At 57.1% G+C, this 19,606-nt stretch overlaps 1 protein-coding gene across 9 annotated transcripts in view; it reads right to left on the bottom strand.

Moving 5' to 3' along the window:
* MSI2 (musashi RNA binding protein 2) overlaps positions 1–19,606 on the bottom strand; it is a 398,837-nt gene that overhangs the window by 16,697 nt on the left and 362,534 nt on the right. For 5 of the 9 annotated variants that reach the window (XM_060394728.1, XM_060394730.1, XM_027975389.3 and 2 more), the window contains one exon: positions 5,049–5,111. In XM_060394728.1, the coding sequence (XP_060250711.1) occupies positions 5,049–5,111 (63 nt within the window). Of the gene's footprint in view, positions 1–5,048; positions 5,112–6,409; positions 6,434–19,606 lie in introns of all 9 variants that reach the window. The other 4 variants (XM_060394727.1, XM_060394729.1, XM_060394731.1 and 1 more) reach the window with 1 other exon arrangement.

Raw genomic sequence — 19,606 nt, 5'->3', positions numbered from 1 at the left:
CCCCGTGAAGCCTGGACCGGAAGGCTGGTGTCTCCCAGACCTCCCTTCCCGGGTCTCAGGGCCCCTGGGGCCCTCAATCTGGGCTACCTGCCTGCTCTCACATTCAGCGCTGGTCCACCCCCAGCCCCGGGGCCACGCTCCACAGGCTACCATTTTGCATTGTCATTTCACACTTTTGGGGGACTTCCTGGGCTCTGTGGACTTTGGGGCTCTGTCTCCCCTGATAATAGGTGACTTGCACCCCAAGGGTTCAGATCCCACCTCCGTGTCCTGCGGTGTTGTGTCAGAGCCACTGATCAGCCTGGCTTTAGGAGCGGGTCCTGGGCGGCAGCTACTGCTTCCATCAACTTACAAAGGTTAGGGTCATCTCCCAAAGCTCCAAGAGACCTCTGCCCTGCATTATGACTCATCGCCACAAATGGAGGGGACACATTGTGCCTGGAGCTGGCTGACTGCACACGCTGAGCCCAGGGCAGAGGCTGCAGGACTGGGAAGTCTTCCTGGGGAGATGGAGGCAAACCATGGCCTCCTCTTTGGATGTTACTGGTTCCCTCCCTCCCCTCCTCATGAAGCTGTGCCAATAACCTCCATACCAGGAATGTCACCTCTCTCACCCCACCTGCCCTGCCCCCCTTCCCCCTTTACCTTCACCAAGCAGAAGGACAAATGCCAACCTTCACCAGGACCAAACGTGCCCCCTCATCTACAGACCGAGGATCTCAAGGTCCGATTCCCTTTCCATACCATATTTCATTTCCCCTCTGACCATGCAGACAGGGCTGCCACATGAACCTGTATCCTTGAAGGTGAGCTGGAAAAGGACTCTAATAAGAGTAGTGGGCTTGGAGAAGCCCGGCTGTTAGACCTTTCGAAGTGAGGAAAGACCTGATCTATTCAAGAACCATGAAGAAGACAAGAACGAGGAAAAACCGTAAAACTCCTTGCAACCCGGATTCTATCCTCATTTGCTACAGTAGGACACTATCGAGAGAGATCTCGGGTGGGAAGGTTACAGCTGAGGGTGGTGACCCAGTTCCAGACTGGGGGAGTGGGGAGTGTGAGGGGAGGTGGTGGTGGCGGATGGCGAGAGCATGGATCCAAGCCCTTCGGCAACATTGAAAATATGGAGCCCCTTCTCTCCCTGGCCCCCACGCTATCTATCCTGCAGACAGTCGTGCTGTGCCGAGCCGTCCGAGGCCTGTAATATCAACTCAACAATGCATGTTCTACAGCTACGGCTACGGCTACCAAGGACATCTACTACAGTGCATGCATTCCGTTCATCCCACAGAAACATACAGTCTAAGAACAGGCAGGGGGTGTGAAATGTTTTACTGGACAACAGGTGTTTTGGAGTCGTAACTAATAAAAAAAAAAAGTCGAAAACAAAAGTGTACAAAAAAAGACATTTCTCGAGAGTTGGATATGAGTTTGTTTCTTGAACTGTTTCATCTGAACAAGCAAAAACATGCAAACCAGCTGGTACTAACAGGAAGCTGGACACTGAGAGAGGATTAATAGGTGTGGACAAACCTTCCCGCTGAGCGTGCTCAGAAGAGTGTTTGAGAGGAGGTGTGCAGATCCTAGTGTAAGAGAGGCGGGAAAGTATGCCTCAGAGACACTCTCACCGCAGCCCCAACCAAGCAAGAGAAAAGACAACAGAAACGTGACTCTCACACCCACCACCACCATCAGGAGCTCATGTCACTAGACGGGAACAAGGCTGGCAAGTGTAAAGCGCAGGAAGGGGGCCTGGCTGGTTGCGGGGGCGGGGGATGGGCTGGGGCCGGGCCGGGGCTGGGGGGGCCGGAAGCTCTGAGACTGATACACAGACCCACCCGAGATGCCACCCAGAAATCAAGTGGTCTGGAAATCTGAACCATTTCCTTCACCTGTCAGTGGGGTCCTTTGCCAAATTGGATTTAGGGTGTTTTTTGGTGGGGCATGATGGGGCCACTGGAACTGAATGGATACGATCAAAATGAAGTCCCAACTGAGCACAAGAAAAGATGACGTGTCAAATTCCGGGTGAAGGTAACAGAAAAGCGACACTGATAGTGAAGTCATCTAGGAGTCGCCGGGCCCTCCCCAGGGGCCGCCGGGCCGCCCGCCCCAGGGCCGGGGCGCAGGGCTCCCGACGGGTGCAGGCGGCGAGCTGAGCGAATCCCAAGCTGCGCCCCACCCGCGGCTCTCGCAGGCGCTTCCGCTCCGGAGGCCCCCTGCACGGCATCACCAGGAAGGGGAGAACCACACAAAACGGTGGGGCTAGACAAAAGCGAAAGTGAAAAGAGGGCCTTCCACAGCCGGCCTGCCCCTCACAGCCAAGCCTGGGCGCCCCTGGGGCGCAGAGACCCCATGCCCCGCTCCTGGGAGCTCCCAGCCGGGTGCCGCGTGGGACCCCGCTCGGGGCAGCACTGCGCAGACTCCCTGAGCCCGCCCTTCCCTGCCAGTGAACTTGTGATGCCCTCCAACAGGCGCTTGCTCGGGGTGGGGGTGCGGGCCGAAGGAACATCCTGCTCGCCTGGGGAGGAGCTGGGATGAGCGCAGCACGGCTGCGGGAGCACAGGAAGGGAGAAGCCGGCGGTCAGCCCTCCGTGAGCGCCCGCTGGCCCCGGGCGATGCACACAGTCTGTGCAGCCCTCACACGTATGTCCAAACGCCAGGGGCCACGATGAGGGGTCAACAATGGGCCATCCTGCCAGACCTGGCGTCCAGACCATTTTCCAGAGGGAAAGGGCAGGGGCGGGGGCGAGGAGAGTCTTTACAGGTCAGACTTGCACTAGGTGGAGAGACAGGCAGAGAGCTTCCTTCCCCAGCTTTGCAACCCTGCTCCAGGTACAAAGGGCTTTAGTGGGAGGGGGGCCGGGCTACCCTGGCCAGACGTGGGCACGTGTCTTCCAGCCCAGTAAGAGCTCTGACTTTGGCGGACACAGCCTGGTCATCGCCCTCGGGCACACCCAGGGGGCACTGATGGGTGTCTTGTAGCTTCCTGACCAAGCCTGCAGCTGGGGTCGGGCACCTCTGAGTTGAGCGCTTGCTCCTTGCACTAACTAACCCAGGCTGGTGTGGGCGGGGGGTCTGGGAGCACACTCCTGAAAAGAATTCACTAACAGTGCGGTGAGGGTTTGCTCCTGGCACTAACTAACCCAGATTGGTGTGGGCGGGGGTCTGGGAGCACACTCCTGAATAGAATTCACTAACAGTGTGGTGATGAGCATGGCTGACCTAGAATGGCCTGTGGGAGACGTGGCTCTCTATGGAAATGGCTACAAATAAAACAGCACTGATCCTGAAATAAAAAATTAAAAAAAAAAAGGTGTGGTTGGAGATGGCGCTGACCTTCGGGGTTAGGAGTTAGTGGGGACAGGGTGGGACTCCCACCTGGCTCTGGGGGTCTGTGAGAGGGTGGGGGTGGCAGAGGGGGGCAGAGGCCATGGGGAAACCACGTTCAGACTCACAGAGAACCCCATGCTGCCCTTTAAACTTGCCATGAAGTCAAGGAGAATGGGGGCAGGGAGAGAGGCAGGGTTAATTTTGGGTTAAAGTTTCGTTTCATAATCCAAGTCACAATAAGAAAGAAACTGAGCGGAGGGAACGCCAACCAACAGCACTCAGAAATCTCGAGTTTCCTTTTGTTGCCCCTCCTCCTGGGCACAGGCAGGGCAGAGGCTCGTTTATAATGGCACCAAAAAGTGCTCAAGAAAAAGCCAAATGGAACCGGGAGCCAGGAGGCAGCTGGGCAACCCGCTCCCAGGGCGGGGGACCAAGGGACCCTAGCCCACGGGCCAGGGGCCTCTGGAGGCTGGCTGGGCAGCAGGAGGCCAATGAAAGGTGCCCAGCGCCCCGGCCCAACTCTCTGGCTAACTGGCCCTCAGCAGCCCCGAGAATCCCCTGGCCCTTCCAAACAACCCCCAGTGGGCGGCTCAGGGGAGGGGATCCTTTGTAGCTCGAGGCAGTGCCAGTTTGCATGGAACGGATTTTTGACTGACGTTTCCAAAGGGCCTCACTGTGCCAGTCTCTTACCAGCGAGGGTCTGGGTCTTTGCGGCCTTCGCCCTCTAGGCTTTTAATGCCCCGTGGTACCTTCACCAGCATCTCCCTCCGCCCCATCCTCCTCCGAGCCCTGTTACGTAAAACTGAACTCCCTTGGGATCTCCAGCACCCTGGCCACAGGGTGTGAGAACAGAGTACGAACTGTGGCTCCTGGACCTAGGAGGTGCGGGGTCCTCTGGGGGGCTGGGGGAGCGGTGCTGGGGGAGGCCTGGAGACCTCGTGGGGCCCAGCGCACAGCAGAAGCCCTGCCTGCTCAGGAAGGCAGAGGGTCTGGGGGAGCGTGGAGACAGCCCGGCTCTGGCCTGAGCCCACAGGGCCCCCGGGGAGAGGTTCCCGCCTCACCCTGGGGTTTCCAGACCCTGGCAAAGGTGGGATTTGGAGACCCAGTGACTTGGGCAGCCTTGTGGGAGGAGAAGCCCCAGTTCCCTTGCAGCTGGAGTGCCAGGAGTTCTGGGTCTGTGCTAAGAAGCGAGCCTGGGGTGGTAGGGAGCTTTGGGCAGAGCCGTTTTGCTCTCCGGGGCCAGGCTCGGCCCACGTTTGACCCTCAGGGACTCAGGCGGAGGGGTGGGGGTCTAGCTGGGTCGGCAAGCCCACCTGTGGAGTGCAGCAGGGGTTGAGGGGGCAGGAACACATGGATGGGCTTGGAGCCTCCCTTCACAACCTAGAGCTTCTCTGGCTGGGTCAGAGACACGAGGCGGGGGGGCCCTGTGAACCAGCAAAAGCCAGGGAGGGAGACGCCCACGGGCGCCCTGAGGCCGGCTGTGCGGCGAGGCGGGCGTCCGAAGTCCACAAGAAGCACACCTCTCCGTTCTGCGTGACGGAGTCCTCGTGGCCCTGCGGCCTGCAGGCCCGCCACTGCCCCCCCGTGGGGCTCCCCCCGCCCCCCGGGCCGTGGTGAGAGTGGGGGACAGACGCAGCCACACAGATTCAACCGGGCCGTCACGGTCCCTGCACACGGGGCATGCCTGGGAGCCGCCGGGCCGCACGCCTCCCTACCTGAGCCGCGCGCCGCCGCCACCGCCGCCGCCGCCACCGGTCCGTAAGCCGCTGCTGGGAAGCCTGGTGGAGAGAGGGGAGCTGGGGTGAAGGGGGGCCCGCCAGGGTCCCCCAAAGACGCGTCCCACGGTCAGGCCCTGCCCGCACAGAGAGGACGGGTGGGGGAGGGGCCTTCAGGAGGGACATGGATCAGCGGCTCTCAGGCTTCTGGAAGGCCCAGCATCCCTATCTGGGATCCCACACCTGCGAATCAGGTGTGTCTGATTCCCTCCCGTCTGTCACCCCAGAAGCTGCCTCTAGAAGGCACACCAGAATCCTTGGGAGAAGGTTAGGAGGAACGTCTCTCGGGCAGGGTGAGCTCTCTGCTGTCCCTACACTGGTACCCTGGTGATCCCCCGGGGCTTGTCCAGAGCTGAGGGCAGGGGCGGAGCACAGCAGGGCTGGGTCACAGGCGGGGGTCACCCCTGAGCCGCAGGCGGGACGCCCTGGGTGTGGCCTCTGGGCCCACAGGCACCTTGGCCAGGAGATGGCTCAAGTCTAGTTCGCCCCACTATCTTAACTGCAGACCTCTGTGTCAGCAAGGTCACAGGCCCAGGGCGAAGCATCCCGGGTGCCCAGCTGGGGGCGGAAGTGTGGGGTGACAGGGACCCACGTGCGGTGAACCCTGTGGCTCCCAAGGTGCATTATAGGGTTTAGATCAGGCTCTTCTGTCTGAGCGCCACCGACTGGATCAAGTCAGCACTGAGAGTCTCCTGGGGGTCTCACCAAGCCCTTGTGCTTCATCTGACAACGCTCCAGGCTGCAAGGCTGTGCCAGCAAGGGGACTAAATGCCAGGACAGGGCGACCCAGTGTGGCCGCAGAGGGTCCCGGTGAAGGAAGAGGAGGAAAAGTCCCTCCCCGGGGCTTCTCTTGCCCATGAGCGCGTGTACACACAGCCAAGCCTGGACAGACACCGCCCCCCAACCCCAGGCATCGAACAGCCTGCCTCCAGGCAGACACTTGCAGGCCTGATCCCAAGGCTGATTTCTCGTGACTTGTTTTAAATGATGTGCTAGAAGCCAGCAGCAAACAGCCCAACAGAGGAGCCCAGCGTTGGCCATTGAGCCTTCCAGATAAAGAACTGCCAACAGGATGAGGGGGTGGGGAGGGGCATGCACCGTGGAGGGCAGAGGGGGGTGGCAAGGGAGGAGAGAAAGGAGAGAGCCGTCCCCCAAACACAGCGAACTAGAAGCCCACTAAATGCTAAGACTATCGCCCTAGCTACACGGAACTACTGGGGAGGAGAGAAGTTCAAAGGGGAAGGAGCTATTCTAGAAACGTCAGGCTAAGCTACTGCAAATGCCAATGAAAAGAGACATACTTGCATTTAAATATGGTAATAGGGCTGTTGAAGGGGGAAAAAGAAAGATCCAGGTGAAATAAAAGTACACGGCAATGACCCCTGCCAAGACCAAGGAAGGGACTCCCCACCAAGTCCACTCCCCATCTCTTCCGGGCAGGATCTAGATTTCTGGAGATGTGGGTGCTGGCGGAAAGTGCTGAAGGAAAATAAGCAAGAAGTCAAGTTATTTCTCCCCATCCGTCCGAACTCGACACCGGGCTCCCCTGCAGGCTGGGAGAGGGCTCAGGGGACCCTGGGGTAGAAGGAAGTGGGCAGGCACAGAGGAAGGTCCTTAGGCTTTTGCATGCTCTCACCTCCCGCTCGGAACAGGTTTCTGTGGAAGCGTGAAAAGAAAGGTGGCGGGGAGCAGCGGAGAGGGGACAGACCTGGGGGAGGGGAGTTGAGTCAATAAGACTTCAACAAAAGGTCTATTTTCTGAAGTCGAGAACATTTTGGACAGAAAGTCTGAGAGAAAGAGGGAGAAAAAAAAAAAAAACCTTATCCAAGAAAGGAAATCCATTATCCTTAATCTCAGATAAAGGCTCCTGCTGGAGACTGCGCAGCAGACACTGCTGAGGGCTGGAATTTAATCTCAAGCATCAAAGTCGGCTGAGCGGAGTGACAGGTGTGTGTGTGGGGGGTGCAGGGTAGGAGAGCCACCTGGTGCGCCCCGAACAGCTAGGCACCCTCAGAGCACAGGGCCACAGCCCCGGACCCGGCCCGGCCTCCTTGGGAAGCCCCAGAGAGGAGGCTGCTGTCCCAGCACCCTGCACAGGGCTGGCTTCTGGGCCCGCTTCTCCTGCTCCCTGCTACCACTCCTGTCCTGTTAGGCTGCCTAGCTTCACTGATCACCCCAAACATGCTGAGAACAGCTAAGCCCCTTATGCCATTTCCAAGGCCAATGGGCTCTCCGTGGTGGTGGGGTTTGCAGGGGATGTGCGAGCACAGATCCAGGAAAGAGGTGTGTGCGTGTGTGTATCCCCAGGAAAGAGGTGTGTGTGTGTGTGTATCCCCAGGAAAGAGGTGTGTCTGTGTCCAGGAAAGACGTGTGTGTGTGTGTGTGTGTGTGTGTGTGTGTGTATCCCCAGGAAAGAGGTATATGTGTGTGTGTGTATCCCCAGGAAAGAGGTGTGTGTGTGTATCCCCAAGAGGTGTGTGTGTGTGTGCATCCCCAGGAAAGAGGTGTGTGTGTGTGTATCCCCAGGAAAGAGGTGTGTGTGTGTGTATCCCCAAGAGGTGTGTGTGTGTGTGTGGGTATCCCCAGGAAAGAGGTGTGTGTGTGTGGGTATCCCCAGGAAAGAGGTGTGTGTGTGTCGGGAGCTCTGGGGCTGCTCCATCCAGGGGCCCTCTCGGGCCTAAGCTGCCCTGAGGCAGTGCAGCCTGCCTCCAGGATGGCAGGAGGGATCCCAGGACCAGAAGCTCCCAGGGCTGGACCTGCAGGAGCTGGAAGAACAGGATGGGGGAGCCTTGCCGATTCTCTCCATCATCTTGTCCTCAGCATCTCTCCCCAGACCCCCAGGAGTCAACGGACACTGGCGGCAGGCTCCCTCCTGGAGAAACTTCTCATTTTATTTTTGAGGGGTGGGGGTTCAGGCTGCCCTGGCAGTGGGTGTTCAGGGCAAGACTGCAGGGAATGAGGCAGGTCTGGTGGAGCTCGGGACTCCTCGTGATGGCTGAGGGCCAGGCAAGCGTGGCAGAGCCCCTGGTCCAGGAGTGCCCGTGGGCACCCTGGCACCCCACTACCCCGATGACCATCCCCCCTCAGCGGCCAGGAATGCGAAGAGGGGCTCCCTCCCCAACACAGCCTGTGTGGCCAATGCAGGAAGGGGGGCAACCAGTCTCATCCCTGAGAGGCAGGTTAGCCTGACAGCTAAGTGCACAGACAAGGAACCCGTCCGGGTTCAGATCCTGGCCCAGGCACCTGCTAGCTGTGATTCCTGGCAGACCGTCTCCTAACCTTTTTCTGTACCTTGGTTTCTCCATTTGTAAAAGAGATTGACGCTATTAACTGGAGATTAATAGATGCAAAGTGCTTAGAGGACTGCCTGCCAGGAAGAAAGCTTCAGTGAGTGTCAGCTGTCCTCTGATGAGGCTTCCAGGTCTCTGTCCAGCCATCAGCCCTGCCTTCAAGACACAGCTCTGCTCCAGGCAGGGCTATTCCACGTCCATGCTGGGCCATAGGGTCAGCAGGTCGTTAGCACATGGGAGGCCTGAATCCCTGTTGATAACACTAGGCTGGAATCTTTCATGACGTCCCAACTTCATGCTGTCATTTTAGTGGAACGAAATTTCCATGCCTCAGAATTAGAACATGCGTTCCACTCAGCTCTAACAATGGGCCAAGCTGGCTGGCTCGACGCTGGTGGCCTAATACCTCCCATTTTGCAGTGGTAAATTAGGCACAAACGGGAAAAATGTCTTGCTGATGAAATCTCAGGACTTGAGAGCTCCAAGTTGCCTACCTGGCAACTTAGGTGTTAGGAAGGTAGTGTGTTCCTGCTGTTCTAGAATGTTGCATTTAAAAAGAAGATGCTTGGGTGTGGAAGAATGAAGCACCAATGGTGGAACTCCAGGCACGGGCGGGTGCCACACCTCCTGGGAGCTGTCATTCAGACCCAGAGCCCAATCTCACCAGTTTGCAGTTCCTCCGCCCCACCAGTGGGATAACAGGAATCCCTAGGGTTGGCATCAAACCCAATGTCCCACTTCTCTGCTCCAGAGTAACCAGTTCCTCTCTCCTGCAAGGAGGTCAGGCCGGATGACCTCTAAAGTCCCTCCACCTCTGAGCCTCCCTGAGCCTTTAAGAGGGTGACAAACCCACGTCCCTCTGTCACTGGAAAGGGGGCTCTCGGGTTGGCCCTATCACACTTCTGGTGTCAGCAATCCATCTAAGGGAAAGCTGCTGCCATCCCATCAACATAGAATGAGATGCTTTTTCTGGACTTGCTGGAGCTGTGAGGTTTTATTGAAAAATAGAAGTCGATGGCACTTTTGGGTTTTTTTTTGAGAATTGTATGACCCCACACCTACTTTTATTCTGTGGCGCTTACCCGCTTCTGCCTTACCTAAGCACAGTTATTTTTACGTGCACATCTGATTTCTCTTGCTGGGTGGCAAATTCTTTTGGTTGTGGAGGGCAGGGACTGACTCATGTGTCCCACTTAGGGCCCAGCCTGGAGTCTGCCCTACAGACGACTCTAGTGGAGCACCAGCTGATGATGGTCAGACGCCCAGAGGCAGGGAAGGAGCACCAGGGCTGGGAGACACTGCTTTGGGTAAATTGAGCTGATAGGCAACGCTGCCTGCAGGTTCAGCTGCCCCTCCGCCCCTGTGACCCTGCACCCAAGGGCCACAAACTCAGATGCCCACAGGAGCGGGCTGGGAGCACGGTGAGCCAGTGAAGGGGTCTGTCTGGTGGACCCATCCTCACGCTGCCCCCTCATGGGACTACTTCGGGAGCCTCCACAGATGCTGAGGTCTGGGTCCTAGCCTAACGGTTCTGATTTATCTGGTTTAGGGTGCAGTCCAGACAGGGAGACCCTTAGACACTTCCTGGGTGATCCCCTGGGTGCAGCCAAGGGGGAGAACCTTTCGTTCAAAGGCTTTCAAAATTTTTACAAGGTCAGATCTCAACTCACATCCGCATAGTCTGTCTCCCCGCTGCCCTGGTGGAAGGGAAGGCCCTCCTGAGACTATGGTGGGCTCTAACCCTCCTGACCATCTCCTGTGAGAGCCTCAGCAGGGTCTCCGTGCAGAGCAGCGGGTCTCTATCCTGGCTGAGGGAGCCTGAGCACACAAGAACCAGGAGGGGCTCTGTCCTGATCTTTGTAAGTCCTTTCAGGTCATTCTGATGCACTGTGGGGGCAGAGAATCCCTGACTGAGAGGGAGCTTGGGGTGTCCTTGGCTTTCAGTCAACACTGAAGGGCCCCACTGCCCTTCCATTGTGGTCATGGACCTGTTCCTTTGCATCCTCTCCCTTTCCTGGTTTGAGAAGATACTCTCTTGGCTTGGTTCCCACTTATTTCTGTGATCTTGGATGGGGGATTCTGAGGTTCCTTATGGCTCCGACAGGCTGTGGTTGTGACGGGCATCTTTGTAAACTTCTCTCTTCTAATGTCCTTCCATCCCGAATGGTCCGTTAGGAAGGACAATTTTCCTGCACTGTGCTTGCTCTGAGCACTCCCTGCCCCCTCCCCAGCATGTCCCGTGTCTCCAGGAGGCACTCAGAGCTGCCCAGGGCCCCTCTTCCTCTCATGTTGGGGCCCCACCCCCAGAGAGCCTGACCATCTGTCTGGGCGCAGTGTGGACAACAGAAACCTCTAGCGCTTCCCCAAACGTGGCTGCATCAGACAACATGGCTTTAGGCACCGCTTGCTGGAGTCCTGGGGCTCTTCTGGGGAAGCAGAAAGCTCTACCTGGGGACCCTGGCCCTGCATCCTTCTCCAGGGGCCTTTCTGCCTCCTGACAGAGAGCTGGGCCCCAACAACCCTTTCTCAGCTGGAACTTGTGCAGGGGCCGCGGTGACGGACCTCTGTAACTCCAACCCTGCTCTCAACTCCTTATCCACCCAATAAACCTTCACTGAGCACCTACCTGCGTACCTATGTATCACTGAGTACCTTCACTGAGTACCTACCACTGAGTACTTATTTATCGCTGAGTACCTTCACTGAGTACCTATCTGTCACTGAGTACCTACACACCAGGCACTGTTCTAAGCACTAAGGTCACAGCAGTGAACTAAACATACATGTGTTCCACTCTCATAGAGCTTCTAGTCACTAGCCCCTGACAGGGAAGGGGGCTCCAGCTGTGGACCAGGCTGCCCACAAACCAACTCCCCGGGAACAGAGAGAAAACTGTCCACCAGGGTCTTGGGCGCAAGGGGAGCTGTGCCCACTCTGCCAGGGAGAAGCAGGGATCGGCGCTGGACCCACCAGCTTGGAGCCAGGCCCTTGACTGCTCTATGGTCTTCTCACCGCTGAGCTCAAGACCTGGGTGTGGCTACGTCAAATCCTGTTTGGAAAGGGGGGCAGCGATCAGAAGTCTCAGTGTAGCAAGACGGTGGAGTGTGGGAGGTGGCCACCCCAACTTTTTCTCCAGGATCCAAGACACAAAAGGAAAGGGAACGGAGGTATTCCTCTGGTTGTGACCTTGACCCAGCCTGCAAAGGTCTCACCATTTCAATTCAGTTAAAAAAAACCTATCCAGCTAGGCTCTGGCACATGGTACCAAGACACAGATCCTTCAAAATTTTTTTCAGACAGGACCCACCAAATTGGGGGGTAAATCCTTCTCTTTCTGGGCCCCCAAGAGTTCTAGCTTTGGCCTGACCATCTGGGCCTTGTGGACAAGGTGAGGTTTCTCTGCAGTGCTGACCGCAGGGCCAGCATCAGGATGGCTGATACAACAGCTCTGCCCGCGCTGGGCCTGGGAGGATACCCTGTTCATCTCTCTCTGGAGCAAGGCCACAAGGGTGAAAACGACCACCAGGAGTCCACGCCAAAGCCAGCTCTCGCTGCCCCGGGCCAGCAGTCTGCGGTCCCGGAAAACTCAGGGACGCTCACTTGCCACAGGACAAACATCAGCCTGTCTGAGACCAAGACCAAGACTTTCAAAGGGAAGGCGTCTCACCTTTAGTTTCTAAGGAGACATCAGCAAACGGTCTTGAGAGTTTCTCCTTCCCTCCCCCACCCCTCCGCTCACTCCCCATAAAACTGTCATTTCCACTTTTGAGTCACTGTCACAACTGCCACCGATGTGTCAGGACAAGCCACTCGCCTGACCACCGGTCCTTCGAGAGCTCACTGTGCAGATGACTTCTCCCACTCCTCAAAGTTCAGTGGTCCAATCACAGGTTAAGGAGTCCACATTTTGCATCCTCCGCACTGGGTCTCTCGCTGAGCCATTTAGCTCTGAACGCCTGAACTCCCAGGGGCCTCCTCACTTGCCTGTTTCCCCAGCTGCCCTCTTTATAGACTTTAGCAGGAACTCTGCACAATTACAAATGCCGGTCCCACAGCACCCCAGGACAGCAGACGCTCGAGTCCTGAGAACCCCAAGACTTTCTGCCGAAAGACCCTAGGCTCCACATTGGGCCCACCATCTGTGAGTAAACCAACAGCTCTGACCTCAAGCTCCCTCCCCTGTAAACGCGGACTCCTTCCCTTTCTGACTCCTGAGATGGGCTGTTTCAGGTGTCGAATTGGTGGCCCACCGGATGGTCAGGGGGTTGTGGGGGAGATCCCAAGGTGGGGGGAGTGGGAGGCATTCTGGGGGCTCCAGGCAGCCACTATTTACCAGCCTGGACAGAAACTGGTACGTCAGCTGGTAAAGAATCTGCCCGCAATTCAGGAGACCCTGATTTCATTCCTGGGTCAGGAAGATCCCCTGGAGAAGGGAAAGGCTACCCACTCTGGTATTCTTGCCTGGAGAATCCCCATGGACAGAGGAGCCCAGCTGGCAACAGGCCATGAAGCCGCAAAGAGCTGGACACGACTGATGGACTAAGCACAGCCCAGCACACAGACAAATCATTGAAACTTTGACCAGCCTGCAGATCCTGCCACCGCATGTCAGCCCTGGGTGAAAGGGTCAAGTGCAGGTAGAACCTTCTCTGTGCCTTTGTCTCCTGACCTTTAAAAGCAGATGAGACGATGAGAACGTGATCGCGACCCTGATGATAAGAAAGCCACCTGTCACTGGGGCGCCTTCCATGGCCAAGAAGCTTTCCCGAAGTATTCCGGGGAGCTCTCCCTGCAACGCCCTGCCCTCCTGGAAGATGTTCCTCAGTGAAGGACTCAGGTCCGGAGATGTTAAAGGAATCCGTGCACAGTGTGATGAAAAGCGAGGTGGAAAAACCCCATCTCCCAGGCTCACTACTGTGCCATCTGAGACGAGTCATGTAACGCTCCTCTCAGCCTCACTCTGCTCCTCTGCAAGCGCGGTTAACCACCTCCTCGAGGGGCTGCTAAGAAATTCGGTGGAATGGCGGCACCAGTGGCCCGTTATCTGTCACTGGCTGAGCTCTCAGTAAGCGGAATAATAACTTCTATTCCTATTTTTATTATTATTGCCCACGGTGATAACAGTAGCGTAGCCTTCCTATTCTAAAATCCTCTTAATTTAGATGACATTTCACATCCGAAGGGCTTTAATAGATCATGTTTATACTTTGCTTGAGAGTGATAAGGATACGTCTCATCTGAAGTACAAGCTCTAATTTGGGTGGGTAATGCGATGGCACGAGGGCTTGCAGGGCCCCAGGGAGGGCCTGGCTGGTCGCAGCCCTGGGCTGGGGACAAGGACCCCGGAGCCCTGCAGCTTGCCCTCATCAGCTGGACTGGCGGTCGTGCTGCCTGGACTTGTCCAGTGCCCCCAGGCTCCTCTAGGAAGGGCTCAGCTGGGGCAGCCTCTGGGGGTTCTCCCTGCTCGTGCCTCTGCCCCCAGCACATGCTGTACCCAGCAGGGTGGTGTCTCTGGCTCGTCACTACCTCCAGCATCTAGGCAGGGCTGCGGTACAGCAGGTGCTAATGACCATGTCCTGAATGAGTGAAAGGATGGATGGGGAGAAGAGGAACCAACAGGAGAGGGGCGGGGGGGAGAAGATGGCGCTTCCTGCCCTGAGCCTTACCTGAACCCTGACATGCTCAGGGCTGGTGCCCCTGGCCCAGACAAAGAAGCATGGACAGGTCCTAAACCTGCTCCACGGAGAGCCACAGGACAGGCCCCACGCCCTTCGCTGCAAAACCGGGGTGCCCCAGGGCCATAAAACACCTCCTCAGGCTCGGAGCCGGGCAGCAGGGCCTCTGCGGGTGTCAGCACCCCCAGTCCTGTCCCCATCTTGGGGACCGCATCTGGGTGACACTCTTCAGCTCACAGGAAGCCAACCCTCGGGCAGCCAGAACCCAGGGCCCACTGGGCCAGCTCAGCGCTACCCACAGATGCCCCGAAAGGGACCAGCCAAAGGGAAGCATGGGGGCAGCCTTTCTGGTCTACAAAGTGTCTGCCCATGAGCTGCTGCGTCTGGGAAGAGGCGGCATCAGGCCTCCAACGCCAAGGTCGGTTGCCTGGCTGTCCTGGCCCAGGTGATGGGATAGCATCTGCCCTCGGAGGCAGGGAGAGAAGACGCGCGATGCTTTTGTGCCCTCACACTTGCTGATCCCTTGATGTGGAATACCCTCCCTTCATCTCCTGCCTGGCAAGCTTCTACTCGTACCTGAAAACCCATCCAGATGGCACTCCTTCCCGACAGCTTTCCAGGCAGTTACTCCTCCTGCGCCCCCACCCAGTCAGACCCCAGAGGGATGGGCCTGGCCACCTGTGCGACACCCCTGCAGACTCTGCCTTCCTCACGGGGCTTACGATCCCGTCCTGACCCCCGAGTGGGTCCTGATGGCACGCTCTAGCACACGCAGAGACCGCCCTCTGCTGTTGCACCCCCAGCTGAAGGCGCAGGAGCACAGGTGGTGGCACCGCTGGTTGCGGTTTCTCGGGGGCAGGGGATCCAAGCGGACGGGACTCAGGGCAAAGTTCTCCAGGCAGGACTCTGCGCTGCCTCTTCAGGCTGGGGGGAGGGGACAGCACCCCCCCCCCCCCACCTCGGCCACGGCCACCCTGGCTTGTTCTTGGCTGTCCTGGAGGCACGAGCTGCCCACCCCTCAGGCCTAGCACTGCCGTCTGCCCACGACCTCACTCTCTGTGTAATTTGTTGTTGCCGTTGTTTGGGGTTCTTTTTTAAGCTGCAGTCTTTCATTGGCTTTTGCTGATGGAAATTAAAACTGAAGGGCTTGAAGAAAGGTGATTACGTTCCTGCTGGTGGGCTTACTGGGGGCTCTGTGAGCTTGGTGGTACAGAGCTCCCGAAGCAGAGGGGCGTGAGGACAGCGCTGGGGTAGGCCGGTCTGTGGGGCTCCCGGTGGAGAACGGGCATGAAGCCACGCCCACTGCCGCCCCCACGCAGGATTGGCCGGGCCACGCCCCCTTCCCGAAGCTGGAGCCTGTGCCTGGCCTGCGACCCTCTCCGCACACTGAGGAAAGGGATAGGACAGGGGTCAGTAACCCCGTTGGACAGACGGGGAAATCAAGGCCCAAAGGTGGCTGGCCTTTCCCAGAAAGCCAGGGGCAAGAACTTGGTCCACTCACTCCCCTTTGGAGAACACTGTGCTCTGGCCCCAGCACGCCGGATCACGTTTCCCTTCACTTGCGCAGAGGGAGTTTCAAGAGGCGCAGAAACCTGATCAAAAGTGAAACCTGCAATCCCTGTCAATTCAGACTGCTCCAACTGATTTCCACAAACATTTATTAAGCGCCGGTTAGGCACCACGCTCTGCTTTCCTCATTGCTGAAGAGCATCCGATTCTAATTCTCCAGCACAGGGGGCCGCGTGGGAGGGTGGCCCACCCGCAGCTCACGCCAGGATCCGGGTGTGCTGCTGAATTCAACTTCCTCATTTTCTTACAAAGCAGCAGCTGCACTGGCCTGACTGACCTGGACTTAATATCCAAATGAGGGGACAAGCCCCTAATCTGCACGGGGCCGGGTGGCATGGGAGTGGGCGGACCACAGGGAGAGCTGGCTTGTGGCTTTGAGCCTGCCTGCAGGTCCCCTCTGTGAAGGAGCAATCCTAGAGATGAGGGTGGGGCTGGAGGGCGGTGCACATTCAAGGCTGGCGGTGGAGCAGATGTGAGCCGGCTGCTGGGCTGGGAGGGTCTTCCCCTTGCAAGGGACCGTCTCTAGTCACAGTGCTGAACACGGAGCTGTGGGCCCCGGGACTCATGGACCTGGGAAGCCAACCCCCATTTTGGCATTTCAAGAAGAGGTTCCCCCGCTCCCCCCACCAGTGAGGCCCAGCCATCACTCACTGTCAGGACTCTGATCTGAAGCCAGCCAGGAGTGCCCAGCCAGGCGGTACTGGCAGAGCTGAGGCCCTGGCACCACATGGTCCACCAGAGCTCCCCTTGAGGGCGTTTCTGGGGCCGGGAATGAGGAAGGGACTCGTTACAAACTTCAGTAGGAGGAAAGTCCTCACTTTAAATTGACGTCCAAGTGAGGGGGCATCCCTAGCCACTGGTCCTATGATTCCACCACAGCGGCCCCGCAATCACCTCCCCGAAGTCACAGAGGCTGGGAGGGAGGCTTGCTCCTCTCTCTCCAAGAACTTGAGCAGAGAAAGCAGAATGTTTTCTGGTGGGAGTGCAAGTGCTGGTCTCCTGAGCAGGGGCCGCCTGGTGGGCTGGACGAGAGGTCCCTGGAGTCACTCCCTGAGGCCCGGGGGCCCCATCCAGGCAGGACCCCAGGCCTTTGGCAGGGCAGCTGCCAGCATTTCTGAACCCTTTCCACATCTTGTAAACTGGAAAGAACTGACAGGTTGGGTGGGAGCTGGTTGCGGAAGCAGCCCCTTTCCTATGGCCAAGGCCGCTTCCCCTGGTCATCTGGTTTAAGGGATCTTGTGCTATCTTCCCTCCACTTTCCACATTCAAGCCACAGCCCTCAGCTCAGGATAAGACAGACCCCTAAGCCTCGGTCTTTGCTTCGAGACCAGACAATCTGGCCCGAGCGTCCATCGCGGAGCCTTGGCCAAAGACACACTACAGCAGCTTCTCCCCTATAGGAAACAGCATCAACGTGCGCCGCGGCCCCCGCCCTAAGACCCATACCCTCCGTGTCGAACAGAGTGACCATCTTTCAGAGGGGCCAACAAGCCACCAACCAGTGTCTGAGAACCGTCCGTCCCTGGACTAGAATAAGCAAGGCAAAATATGCAGAGAGCAGGCCTGAGCCCCAGATCCGGCCACCACGCAGGCGTCGCTAATCAGCCATAGCCCCCTTTCTGCTGAGCTAGGACCTGGCCTCGTGATTCTTCTCAGGCCAGTGCCCCAGGAAGCCAGTCCTCATCAGCATCTGGGATGAAACCAATGTTCATCGCTGAGGAGTCAGAAGCACCAACTGGCACTTTCAGAACCAGAATCCCAGGGTCTCCCTACCTGGGACCTGTCCCACCTGGCTGTCCCCAGACCATCGCCCTAGGAGGGAGGTGTGAGCATGGAGCCTGGGGTGCTGGCCTGACCCTCCTGACTGTCCCTGAGTCTGAGGCCTCTTCAGTAGCCAAGACTGTGGCTGAGACTCCTTCTGATGGTTGGGGCCGAATGAAGCCGTGTTGTCCCCAGTAGAGCGGAAAGACCCCCAGAGGGCCACAGTCAACCTGAGGCCGGGGAGAGGAACAGACCCCAGAGAGGCGGTGGGACAGTGCAGAAAGAGGGGGCATCCTTGTAACGCGCCTGCACACGCTCCTCACTGCCCCCTCTAGCCCTGCAAACCACTTCTGACTCGCTTTGGAGATCTGATCACATCATTCCTTGACTTAAAAGTCACAAAGGACGTTTCGTGTGTTTCAGGGATCACATTTGTGAGCTCCGGAGCCTGACAACACTCACTCGACCCCGCTTCCCTCTCTAACTTTGTCTCTCCCCTACCCCCACTCCAAAATGCCCTTGCAAGCACCCCATACGCTGAACTGCTCTTAATGCCTGGGACCTGCACCATATCCTCTCCCAGGTTTGTGGCAGAGATTGCTAAGTGTCCCCTAATATCTATTTCACACGTCTTCCTTAATACCAGAATCCTGTTTTTAGCAGGTACATAGTTCCCAGGAAGACAGACATTTCTGAGGTTCCTCAGCAGCTAAATCTGCCCATATGACTAAGGCCTGACCAATGGGGTCTAAGCAGAGTGTGACACGTGACTTCTAAGAAGTGCTATTAAAGGGAAGAGATGTGTTCTTCTGGGATGAGTATGTAATGGCTGGAGCTTGAGCAGCCTCCTCAGACTATGAGAGGCAGTCTTATGTTGAAGAGAAAAGAACACAAAGACGAGACAAACGCAGATCCCTGATACTGAAGAGAGACATCCAGGTTTCTCCCACATTGGAAAGAAAAAACAGATTCTTATTTTGTCAAGGCCATTATTATACTGTTTTCTTTTTAAAAAAAATACTTGATTCACTGTCTAACAAAGTAATTTCTCTGCCTGGGGGGTAATTCTTTCTTTTCTTTACCCATCTCATTTTATCTCACTTGGTAAGACCCAGTTCTGGGGCCACCCCAGGCAGGACTAGCAGCCTGTCTTTGTCCTCTCATCAGAAAAAGACTCCCTCTCTCTAGCTAAGCACCCAGGATGCCCAGTGGGTTTGATCGCTGGTTCTCTCTGCCTCAGCTGGACCGTGAGCATCCTGAGAAGGTATTTTATTCATGTCTAGATGTTTGGTACCTAATCCAGTGTCTGATGATCAGTAAATGGGGAGGGAAGGATGAGGAAGGGTGAAGCAGGGAGTCCCAGTAACTCTCTTGGGGATTCCCAATCATTCTCTTCACTGATAAGTAGATTCCCCCAGCAGGCAGCTTCATCGGGGGTGACGAGGAAGCGAAGACCATTCTGGAAAGTGACAGAACAAGAACGCTGCTGCTGCTGCTGCTGCTGCTGCTGCTGCTGCTGCTGCTGCCGCTGCTAAGTCGCTTCAGTCGTGTCCGACTCTGTGTGACCCCATAGACAGCAGCCCACCAGGCTCCCCCGTCCCTGGGATTCTCCAGGCAAGAACACCGGAGTGGGTTGCCATTTCCTTCTCCAATGCATGAAAGTGAAAAGTGAAAGTGAAGTTGCTCAGTTGTGTCCGACTAGTATCGACCCCATGGACTACAGCCTACCAGGCTCCTCCATCCATGGGATTTTCCAGGCAAGAGTACTGGAGTGGGGTGCCATTGCCTTCTCTGCAATAAGAATACTGACGCCCACTATTTCTAAACCTTGAGCTGTACAGCAGTTACCAGTTGATAAGGCGTGTTCACATATACACAATATCCTTAATTCTAACAGCCCTGGCACTGTTATCATCTCGAGGGCTCGGAAGGCTAGGTCACTTGCTCAAGGTCACATGGCTACTGCGTAGCAAGTGGGACCTGGAAATGAGGTCTTCTAGTTCTGCGTCCAGCAACACAGGTGCCTCCTCGGGCCTGCACCGTACAGGGGAATTTGGAAAGCAAGCCATGTGCAAACCACATGTTGGCTGGTGTGCACAGCACATGTGCGGGCTCACACACACCTGGCGTCCAGATGTCAGGGGCTTCAGATGTTCAGCGGTGTTATCCCTTGGGGGCAGGGGTGAAGGCGGAGGAAGGAAGG

This window comes from Ovis aries, chromosome 11, assembly GCF_016772045.2.
Source record: "Ovis aries strain OAR_USU_Benz2616 breed Rambouillet chromosome 11, ARS-UI_Ramb_v3.0, whole genome shotgun sequence".
NCBI lineage: Eukaryota > Metazoa > Chordata > Mammalia > Artiodactyla > Bovidae > Ovis > Ovis aries.
This window is presented reverse-complemented; position numbering and strand designations above follow the sequence as displayed.